The sequence below is a fragment of the Prunus persica genome, chromosome G6 (genome assembly GCF_000346465.2).
Source record: "Prunus persica cultivar Lovell chromosome G6, Prunus_persica_NCBIv2, whole genome shotgun sequence".
Taxonomy (NCBI): Eukaryota; Viridiplantae; Streptophyta; class Magnoliopsida; order Rosales; family Rosaceae; genus Prunus; species Prunus persica.
This window is the reverse complement of record NC_034014.1, coordinates 11,644,881-11,657,023: the sequence shown is the minus strand read 5'-3', so window position 1 is coordinate 11,657,023 and position 12,143 is coordinate 11,644,881. Positions and strand designations below refer to the sequence as shown.

Sequence of the window (12,143 nt, the reverse complement as noted above, 5' to 3'; positions counted from 1 at the left end):
CCACAAATGCCCTTTTTTGGGATATGATTTCTTAATACAGAAACAAAGCGTGAGCAAGAAAGGGGAAAACATAGTAAGAATGTTAACTCTTTTAAATATGCTGTGTCCTCCATGCTTGTTAACCAAATGACAAATCTATCCCACTAAGATCAAATGAATATTACTATTGTATCTTACAACTACATGCCTTTTGCTTTTATGTCCAGAGATGGAGCATGTTACCCACTCTTCCTACAGTAATCAATTACTTTCTGATTCTTGATAATTCTTCCAAACTCTTCAGTCACGCAAGCTTTTTTATTCTTTTTAATTTTCTGATTGTTTTTTAAGTAATTTTTTTTAGTGTTGATGGGAGTTTATTCAGGTGTATTAGTTAAGATTATGTTTAAGGGGATTATGAAAGATTTAGAACATTTATGGCTTTGTTTAGAGAGCATAAAATTAAAGATTAGGCATAAAAGTTTTGATACAAGTGATTGTCTAAACTACTCTAAATTAATATAATTTACAGAAAGTGAAATTTGAACTTGGATGCGAGAGGCGATCTCAATACTCTAACAAATTGACCTGCAAATCAAAAACCATTACACAACACCATCACAACAAACCAATTTTAAGATGATAAAAAAAACGATGAGGAAAAAGAAATTAGGGTGCAAAAAAACCTAAAACTAAAACAAGACATAAAGGCTAACAACAACAACATCATCATAAAAATTGAGAATCTACTCAAGTCTCGTTTCAATATGTATATCGGAAAGCTAATATGGTAGCAGATTCTTTGATAAAGAAACTAGTAATACTTATAATTGGTTTAGTTGGTCTGCTTGACCTATTCATTCACTTATTCACAACATTCAATATCTTTCTCTTCAAGTTTTTTATTTTTTTATCAAATAAAAATTTCATTAGATAAACTTTAACGATATAATTAAAGATATCTAAACTATCAATCTCAATAGAGCAACAAACTAACATGCTAAAAGCAAAACTAACGTGGACAAAAGTCGCACTAAAACTACTAGCCCACATCACCACAATTAGTTATAAACCCAAACAAAGCCCACAAACCCAACATAACCAAACCCTAAATCAACTCATGAGCCTAAATGAACCCTACCATCACCACCTGAAGAAGCGCCGTCGTGGCCACACCCACCACCGCATCCATAACAGATTGGGTTTAGGGTTTAGGGTTAAAGGAAGCGAGCAAAAGAGAGAGAACAAATAAACGAAAACAACACCTTTGCCAAAAAATAATTGGGTGACTTGCAGCAACCTCCATCAAATACGATGTAATATCAAATTTAAAGAATATGGGCATCGTTAGGGAGCGGGTTATGAGAGTAGGATTTGATTGAGAACATAGACTAAAAGAGCTTATGAGGAACTTCAATATAATTATGGCTTAGAAGAAACTACAACAATGAGTTTTTTTATATTCAAAACGCCCTAGTGGACTTATTCACTAATCTAAAAGGAAAAGACGAGAAGAAAGGAGGGAGAGGAGGGACAATGACGCTTCTTCCTCCTCCTCCCTCTCTATGAAATTTTTCTTTAGGATTCACAGAAGGAAAGGAAGAGGGAAAGAGGGGCTAAAATTTGGGACAAATTCTCTTCTAGTTAATAATTACGCAATGCAAGGACTCTAAAAAATTTTGAGACAAATTCTACAACTCATGTTATTTCCTTACTAGTATAGGGACAGTTGTGTACGTACGTCGACGCAACTTTCCCCTTGTTGTACCACGTCATCGTCATCAAGATGTGAACTTCCAAAAGGTTCTAATGAGCTGTCATAATAAGCTTAAAACACTCGACCACTCACATCCTCTATATAATTATCAGTTCTTGTTGAAGCAGTTCGAGAATACTTTTGTTCATAAGTGTTATTGTTGAAAACGATGTTGTTAAAAATATAATCTAATTTTAAATTAGTAATTGAAGTGATTTTTCAAAGGGAAAAAAAAAGACACTTTTGTTTTTACCATTCATATGCACTTTTAAGTTTCTGCACCAAACATTCTCAAAAGAATTTTTAGTGTTTTAAGCCATTTTAGAACACACGGTTAAATGCGTGAATCAGTTTCTATGTCTTTTTCAAGAGAGGATAAGAAATGAAAATTCATAAATTCATTTCTCATGTTTAATAATACTGGAAAAGTAACCATAAATACCATTTTATTTTCTTGCTCAAATTTGATTTGCGTAGGAATAGGAAATAAAATTTGTATAAGTTTTCAATTATATCCCTAATTTAGAAAAAAAAGAATGCTTTATGTGATTTATTTAATTTTAATGAGGGCAACTGGGTCATAACACAATGTAATAAGTTTTTTTCATTTCGAAAAAAGTTGACTCCTTAAAACTGAGGAGAAGCTCATTCTCAAAGCAAATGAGGTTTTGACACTTGATAATTTCCAAAATAAAAGTTAAAATAAATTTGAAAAAAGAAAAAATTAAATGAAATTAACTAGTGTCAAAATCCCATTTATTTTGAAGAGCAGCTTCTAGTTAGTTTTAAAGAGCCAAAATTTGCTCATTTCCCCATGGGAAATGAAAATGAAACCCGAGATAAATAGAGAGTTTCATAGAAAACCTATTCTGAAACATGAACTTACTGTAAATGAGAAAGTAAATGATTTGTCATTCCTAAGTTCATTTTCCCACCAATCAAATGCCACCTAAAAATTAGATTATTCCAGTGGAAAATTGTAAGAAACAATGATGGCAATACGAGACACCAGGATTCCTAGTCCTAGATATTATTCTAATTCTTCCGAGGAAGAACAAGGAATGTGTAGAAATCTCCAAATCCGTAATTAACGGAGCTCCCTGAAGCCGACATCAGAGCAGTAATTCGGTATGGGACACAACAAATCACTTGTTTGGCTTTTCTGTTCCCACTATAATTATTTAAATATTATTTTATTAATAACTTATTAATATCATGCCTCCCACGGCGATATACAATTGTGGGAATTAAAGAGGAAATCTTTCTTTCTTTCTTTCTTCTTTCACTCCCTGCTGACAGGTGGATGATACTTGTCACTCTCACCTTAGCCAACCTCATCTCGGGCAAAAGAGTCAGTTCACTGGTTGCAACTGTAGAGAAATTACAGACAACAAACACTCTGGAACAGAGAAAGGAGTTAAAGGAAGCGAGCAAAAGAGAGAGAAAGAGAGAGAGGGAGAGAGAAAGTCATGGACCTCGTGGTTCAGCATTAGGTAAATCCATCCAAAAAAGTATAGATTATCTCTCTTCATTTTCTCAGCTTTGAATTCTCGTCTGGGGCGTTGCCATTTTCCCCAAAGCCTTCCATTTTCTTGCCCAACTTCCTGACTCTTACAAAATGGAGTGACTCACGTGCATTTCAGGTTCAGTTTTCTTCGCCATTCATTTTTTCTCTGCATTTCTGAATCTTGGTTTTGGTTATTATAGTCTGTTTTGGGGATTGGTGTTGAAATTCTTGTGGTTTGTGGAGTGCATTGGGGTTTGTTGCTGTTGCTGTAGTTGAGGGAGTAGCTATGGAGGGAGGGTGGAGATGGAGGCTATGCAATTTTCTGGTTTTGTGTCTGTTCATGGTGGCTTATGGTGCCACTTTCCCTGGTGACCTGAAAATTCTGAATGATTTCAGAAAAGGGTTGGAGAATTCAGAGCTTCTCAATTGGCCAGAAAATGGGCTTGACCCTTGTGGCCCTCCTTCATGGCCTCATGTGTTCTGTAGTGGGGACAGAGTCACACAGATTCAAGTTCAGAATATGGGCCTCAAAGGACCTCTGCCTCAGAACTTCAACCAGCTCTCTAAGCTCTACAACCTTGGCCTGCAAAGGAACAACTTCAATGGGAAATTGCCCACTTTTAGTGGCTTATCTGAACTGGAATATGCTTATTTGGATCAGAACCTGTTTGATACAATCCCTTCTGATTTCTTCAATGGACTTAGCAGTCTCAGGGTTTTGGCTCTGGATCACATTCCATTGAATGCCTCTACTGGATGGTCTCTTCCTAATGAGTTAGCAAAATCAGTTCAATTACAAAATATTTCCTTGATTGAATGTAATTTGGTTGGACCATTGCCTGAATTCTTAGGCGGATTGCCGTCTCTCACGGTGCTACAACTTTCCTTTAATAAATTAACTGGTGAGATACCCCTGAATTTCGGACAGTCTTTGGTGCAGATTTTGTGGTTGAATAATCAAGATGGTGGCATGACCGGTCCAATTGATGTAATTGCATCAATGTCATCATTGACACAGGTTTGGCTGCATGGAAACCAATTCACAGGAACAATCCCAGAGAACATTGGGGATCTTTCTTCTCTGAAGGAACTCAACCTCAATGGTAACCATCTTGTTGGTCTGATTCCGCAGACATTGGCTGATATGGAGCTTGACAAATTGGACCTGGGAAATAACCAGCTCATGGGTCCAATACCGAAGTTTAAGTCTGGTAATGTTACTTATAATTCTAATTCATTTTGTCAACCTGATCCTGGGGTTCAATGTGCCCCAGAAGTTACTGCACTTCTGGATTTTCTTGGTGATTTGAATTATCCATCAAGTCTTGCATCTGGGTGGTCTGGTAATAACCCCTGTGAGGGGGGATGGTTGGGATTGAGTTGCAATCCAGAGTCCAAGGTTTCTGTCATCAATTTGCCTAGGCACAAGTTAAATGGTACCCTGAGTCCTGCACTTGCAAAGTTGGATTCTCTGGTCAATGTAAGACTTTCAGGAAACAACATAATTGGTAAAGTTCCTACTAACTTTACTGAGTTGAAATCGTTGAGATTATTGGATATAAGTGGAAACAATATTGAGCCTCCATTGCCAAAATTTCCTGATAGCCTGAAGGTCATCGCCGAGGGAAATCCTCTTTTAGTTGCTAATCAGACTGCACAACCTCCTTTATCTACTAGAAGCCCACCTCCACGCAACAGTTTGCAACCTCCATCAGATAGTCCATCATCAGGTAGTGGAAAACCACCAAAATCCCCATTATCACAGAGTCCACCTTCGCCAATTACTCATCCAGACCATAATTCATCTGGTGCTATCCAAGTGGATGTTCAACCCCAAAGTTCCAAAAGACCCAAACCAGTTATTATCGTTGCTGGAATTGCAGTTGTTGGTGTTGCGGCTTTTCTGTTGATTTGTCTGTCTATATACTGCTGTAAGAAAAGGAAAAACATCTTGGAGGCTCCTGCTTCTGTTGTCATTCACCCAAGAGATCCATCTGATCCAGAAAATTTGTATAAGATTGCAGTTGCAAGTAACACCACTGGAAGCTTGTCAACTAAAACTAGGACTACGGTCAGTCACAACAGTGGTGGAACAGAAAACTCTCATATGATTGAGGCTGGGAACCTTGTCATTTCTGTTCAAGTTCTTCGAAAGGTGACCAAAAATTTTGCACCCGAAAATGAGCTAGGCCGTGGCGGATTTGGAACTGTTTACAAGGGTGAACTAGAAGATGGGACACAATTAGCTGTTAAGAGAATGGAGGGTGGGGTAATCAGTAGCAAAGCATTGGATGAATTTGAGGCAGAAATTGCTGTTCTATCCAAGGTCCGTCATCGGCACTTGGTTTCTCTTTTGGGGTACTCCATCGAAGGCAATGAAAGGCTTCTTGTCTACGAGTATTTGTCTCAAGGTGCTCTTAGCCGGCATCTTTTCCATTGGAAGAGCCTCAACCTGAAACCTTTGTCTTGGACAAGGAGACTCACAATTGTATTGGATGTTGCAAGAGCAATGGAGTACCTACATAATTTAGCCCGCCAGACCTTCATACACCGAGATCTCAAATCTTCTAATATTCTTCTGGATGATAACTTTCATGCAAAAGTTTCGGATTTTGGGTTGGTGAAACTTGCTCCTGATGGGGAGAAGTCTATTGCCACTAAGCTTGCAGGGACATTTGGATACCTTGCACCTGAATATGCAGGTAAAATTTTCTTTTCATTCCCCTCTCAGATTTTGTTATTGCAATAAATTCAGAAATAAGTTCATCTGCTAAAGCATGCAAAAGAATAGACTCAAAACACTAATGTAACTATTATATTGAAATCTTATCTGGTTTACAAATTCACTTAATATCAGTACTTCATGTCTAGCTAGAATTTTCATGTTTCGTACTCTTAGGTACCCTTTCTTATCTTAAACAGAAAAATAAGGTATATACTTCTGTCACAGTTCTTCAAGTTCTTATGATTTGCGAATACTTAGCAGTTATGATTATAAATTAGTTGGTTGAATTAGGTCTCATATTTTGGAGAGCACGCACTTCTAGAAACAGTAGTCACAAAGTGGAAAAAATCTACAAAAATGAATTACAATATTTCAATATTGGACTTGAGGAATGCATGAGGAAAAAATGAATTTGTTTCCCACTACAGTAAAAACGAGATTGATAACTGGCTCAGAACACTTGGTCTGTCTTTAACTCAGTTACCATAGGGTAATTTAGAATTTGCATCTGAAAGAGAAAGATTGTCGGCCATAGTAAATAAATCTGCATCTGAAAACCCCTTATCTATTCTTCTTATTTTGTGATAATGAAAATGCAATAATGAAAGATTGTTTGCAATTAGAAAGGCTTTAAAATGCAATATCTATTCTTCTTATTTTCCGATAATGAAAATGCTTGGTGCCTTAATACCATCAATCACGCGTCTTGTGGATTGTCCTGTACATGTGAAACATGTCTATCGCTGCTGTAAATACCAATAAATTCCTTTACTTTTTAACCTCAATGAGAGATAAACTGCCTCTGATTAAGCCCCACGGTGATGAATAATCTACAAGTCAAACGCCATACTATATCTCTTAGTTCTATAAAGGTGTGTTCGGTCAAAGATCAAAAGGCAATATTAATAGATGTTTCTATTATGTCGTTGAAAAAAGGGCAGATAAATAGTTCTTATCATTACGGGAATATGTTATATAACTTATAATTAATAACTATAGAGTTCACTTGGTATGAGACTACTGTATCTTACTTTAGTTAAAACTACCAGTAGTTTCCTTGAACACAACTGGTGGGAATTTATGGGATACTCTACTTATGTTTCAATTTTCTAAAGTATTCAACTTGTTATCTACCTGTACATCTGATCTGCCCAAATATCTTACCAAGTCATGATAATTGGTTTCAGTAATGGGGAAAATCACAACAAAGGTAGATGTGTTCAGCTTTGGGGTGGTGCTAATGGAACTTTTGACTGGATTAATGGCACTTGATGAGAACCGGCCAGAGGAAAGCCGATACTTGGCTGAGTGGTTTTGGCGGATCAAGTCAAGCAAGGAGAAACTTATGGCTGCAATCGATCCAGCGCTTGAAGTTAATGAAGAGACTTTTGAGAGCATCTCCATAATAACTGAACTGGCTGGCCATTGCACAGCGAGGGAACCAAGCCATCGGCCTGATATGGGCCATGCAGTGAACGTGTTGTCCCTACTTGTTGAAAAGTGGAAACCAGTTGAAGACGAATCAGATTGTCTCTCTGGGATTGATTACAACCAACCTCTGCCTCAAATGTTAAAGGTTTGGCAGGAAGCAGAAAGCAGAGGGATCAGCTATACTAGCCTTGAGGACAGCAAAAGCAGTATTCCTGCAAGGCCTAATGGATTTGCAGAGTCCTTTACTTCTGCTGATGGTCGATGAGGAAAGCTATAATTGGTAAGTCGAGAGAAACTATTGGCTATTGTTACATTATCCTCAAATAAATGGCTTATTTTTCTCAATAGATCTATTTTCTACCATATAGGATATGATATTAAGGATTTCCCTTTTGTTCGTGCATACAAGCCAATCTACTACTCACAGACGCTTCATCTGTATTTTCAGGATTTGTTACCTGAGCTGTAAGAATTCTCTGGCACATCAATGTAGATAGAGCATAGTTGATTCAAAAAATTTGTTTGTTATATCATGACCTATGGATGTGTTTTCACTTTATATACATGTTACTTTGTAAAGAATTCCTTGCATTCTCATTTTAAAGAATCTCACTATATTATCTATGCACACACAAGCGCATATATTGTTCTTACTTCTTGCTTGTTGCAAAATGAGGGCAGAGCTAGACGGTTCAGCAATTTTAACCTTCCTACCTAAACTCCGATCGTGTTCTGGCAATTTTTCCGGGAATTTTTAAGTGGGAAATTTACTTCTTCAGAAGTCAGGTATTTACCACGTAATCATAATCAACATCATCATTTAAAGAACCTGTAGAAGCCCCAAAACGTGCTGTTTTTTTTTTTTGTCCTTGTTCATTAGACGTTCATGAGCAAATCGAATAGTTTTTTTTTATTAATTGATGTAGTCACCCTAATAGCTTTGTAAAATTTCAATTTCATCCTTTTGTTTAAGCGATTGAATGAATTTTCTTCTCTGCTATTGAACACAGGTGTTGCTGATAAAAACTCTTTTGAACAAAGGCAACTCATACAAAGCGCTCAACTCGTTCAAATGCTGATCAGTTTAGAGTAATTTTTTTTGTTTACAACGGTTTTGAAATATCAAAAGAAGAAACAATGCACTTGTTAGACAACAGATGAATCATGGTTTCACACTTTAATAATTTAAGTTTTATATATTTATTTATAAAAATGATATATTAAAAAGGTATTATGGTAGAAATTAAGGAAAAATTATTACAGTACTATAACACGTTCACTTAGTGTTATTCCTACCCTAGGCGATAAATTTATACTTTATAATGTCGTATCAAGAAATAAACGATAAATTTATAATTTAAAATGTCGTATAAAGAAGTATATATATTCATTAATAACATCACGTGTCAAGGTGTCAAGGTGTAGGTGTTACGGTCATCGACAATGGTCGAAATCAAATATGTCATCTAATAGTGAGATACCAAACCACTGACCACAGAAATTGAATAGCTGGCTGGTTGTTCTATATATAGGAAACGCCTTGAATTTTCAACCCCTGAGTTGGGTGGCATGCACAGAAATGGGCAGCAGCTGGGAAGGTCCACTTTCCAGTCTCATGATTAATATTTTTGCTTGGTATTTATTGCTGCAGTTTCTTGTTTGCTTTAATTCCCCAATCAGCCCAAACTTTCAATACGAAAATAACCACACAGACCTTGCTGGTGGCACCAACCCCCCGCGCCCTGTAATCACAACCACCACGAATTAACATTACAGCAATTTTGGTATGCGACTGTTTCGGTAAAAAGCACTCATAAGGGTTTTTTTTTCTAGAAGTGCTTCTATTAGAAAAATATCAAAAAAATTTATTAAAATTCAAAATGCTTTCTAGAAAAACACTTTTTTCTGAAGGTGACCAAGAAGCACTTTAAATTTTTATGTAGCAAAAATCACACCAATTGCACACCCTTAGAGCACTTTCATCGCTGAGTCCAGCTTGGGCAAAAGGCCCCCATATTGAAGAAACCCGCTCCACTGCACAAATCCAGCCTGGGCAAATGGTGGGCTCTACGAAGACTGGGCAGGCCCAAAAGTAAGAACAACTCAATCTATTATTTGAGGGCATTGACGTCAATGAAGAAATTTTTTAAAAAAAATTCTGAACAATTTACCAAAAAATTCATAATTTTTTTTATTATACATATCTAGTAATTTTTTTAAATTATTAATCTCATACATAAAAATAAAATTAATCCCATGTGAATAGTAATTGTCATTGGGTTGCCATGGCAATGAGTGGAAAAGCAAAAAAAAAAAAAAAAAAAAAAAAGCTAGGGCATGCACTATTCATGTGAATAGTATCTGCCCTTATCCTCAGGGGCAGATTCACATAGGGGCAAGAGGGGTCAATTGACCCCTGAAAGCTTGGATCCACTATTGGAGGCGAAGATGTTAACACCTGCAAATTGCCCACAAATTGCTTGATAGAATGCTTAAGAGGGCGCAGCACACTAGTACAACAGGCAGATTACATTATTTCCACTTTCAACATTTAAGTAAATGGAGTAATATAAAATAAATGAAAGTAAAAGAATAAAGACATTTACTTAAGTTTACAATATAAATAAAGAAGTACCCCTCATTCGGATTCAAATAAAAATACTAGAAAATCAAATTCCCACCAAATCAAAATATGAAAAATCAGTTTTAGTGCAAAATACGATTTAGGCTAAAAATGATGGCTCATTAAGTCAATATATACTTCATACTAAAATCCCATAAAATCATGTTTTCTTATTTGATGTGTAAGGAATATATGATATGAATGCATAAAGGGACTAAGGTCAATCTAGGTAAAAAACTTTAGATGTTCAATTCACAAAGAGTTTTACAAGAATAACCTAACTCTTACGTATTGAAGAAATATTTGCTTGAATAAGCTCCTCCTAAGATAGTACTCATAAGGGTCCAAAGTTTGAGAGCTAGATCCAAAAAGAAATTGAGATAAAGCCCAAAATCAAAATGATGACGGACCTCAAAAATGACGTAAATGCCCTAAAATGAGTAGGATTGCACTAATATATGCTAGTTCTTATGTCGAGTAGGACGAAACTCCTTTGGAGGCGAAGAGGATTACGTTAATTTTTTGGTTTATTATCACATTCTTAGAGATATTTCTAGTGTATTGCAATGTGTGTTTTTTGTTGTTGAGGTTGATGCAGTTATCTATTGTTGATGCGAAAAAGTGGTTTAACACGTATTTCGTCAACTTAGTTAAATTATTCCTTCGGTAGGTGACTGTCCTCGGTAGGTGACTGTCTTCGGAAGGGATAAGTACCTACAAAAGGACACGTTCGGTAAATCCTTGGGGTACCGGTGCGGTACTGGCCGAAGGCTCTCTGATGCTTAAGTAAGTACGGATTTAGTAAAGTTAACTGACAGATCAATCGATAGCGTACCGTTAGTTCTGATCCCTTCCTTTTGGGGATATGGGTCTCCTTATATAGGCCTTGGGAGGTGTGCACTGTGCTCATATTTCCGATGTGGGACTGTTGACATGGAAGCTGAGCATGACACGTGCTCGATGGTAAAAGAGCCAAGATAGGTGGCTTCGGTAGGGAGCATGCCGAAGGAACTCTGTGATCAGTGTCGATCCTGTCCACGTGTTCGGTGGTCATAGGCCGTTTCTTTCCGGTATAAACAGTAGTCCCCCAAGTTCTCTTCTGAAGGTCCTTTGAAAGGGAATTTAGTTCTCCATGGCGGTTCGGAGGATAACCTGCCGTTCGGTAGGTTCGTTCTGGGGAGATTGGCCTGGGACTCGAGGGGTCGTTGATGCTGAGTGGGTTTAGGGGCAGAGAGGCGCTTCGTCTTCTGTGTTTGGCGTGCAGTCTGCGGCGCCATTCATCGGGTGACGCGTGGCCAGCGAAAGCACGTTTGACGGCGCATTGATGAGCCGTTTAGTCTTCCGAGGCGTACCGTTACACCTCGCTCCCTATAAATAGAGGTGGCTCCGGGTGTTAGGCTCACTTTGCATTTGTGAGTTTGACGCGAGAGCTCTGCGCAGGCGATTTCCGAAGAGAGTGAACGGTAACCAAGGCGATTTTTCACAGCAGTTCTCGGCACACAGGGCGATTTCCAACGAGACTGAACGGCAACCCAATCATCCCACACTACTTAAGGTAAGCTACCGTTCCGTACCCTCTGAATATTCTTTCTTTATGTAATATGTCTTTCCATGGCATAGGCTAGTTGATCGTTAAGTAGAATTTTCCTTCGGTAGTCTAGTGGCCATAGGTAGCGACATAGGTATCGGTAGGCTAGTTTGTGGCAGGGGCCTTAGCTTCCCTTTCTCTGTTTTGTAGATGTCCGATAGCGAGTCGCCGTTCGGCAGTGAGCCCAACGCTTTCGATGGGGAGTTGTCCTCGGGCTGGGGTACATCCAGCGGGGCTGTAAGCCTCGATGCTGAGGGTGGAGAAGACACCGATCTCGAATTATTCGGTGAGGAGGTGAACTCCATTCCCACCCATGGCATCGGTAAGGGGCTGATGACGGGGCAACCGTTACCCTTGGCCGCGGTGTACGAGGACGGTACCGGTGTCGGGCCGTTCGAGCACCAGCCTGAGGCCTCCACCTCAGGTCGTAGTGAGGGCACTGCCGGTCCCTCACGGTCGAGGGTAACCATCGTCCACCGAGGGCCGCCTAGGGTACCGGTGGGTGTGCCCCAGAAGACTCTGTTCGGGGTCGAC

At 38.4% G+C, this 12,143-nt stretch overlaps 1 protein-coding gene across 2 annotated transcripts; it reads left to right on the top strand.

The window, feature by feature from the left end:
- Positions 3,001–8,051, top strand: LOC18775094 (receptor-like kinase TMK3). Of its 2 annotated transcripts, none has more exons than XM_020566365.1 (3): positions 3,001–5,944; positions 7,155–7,678; positions 7,847–8,051. In XM_020566365.1, the coding sequence occupies exons 1-2, from the start codon at positions 3,529–3,531 to the stop codon at positions 7,661–7,663; spliced, it is 2,925 nt and encodes a 974-aa protein (XP_020421954.1). In that variant the 5' UTR covers positions 3,001–3,528; the 3' UTR covers positions 7,664–7,678; positions 7,847–8,051. The 2 variants fall into 2 exon arrangements, with proteins under 2 accessions (XP_020421954.1, XP_020421953.1); XM_020566364.1 differs by having other exon boundaries at positions 7,767–8,051.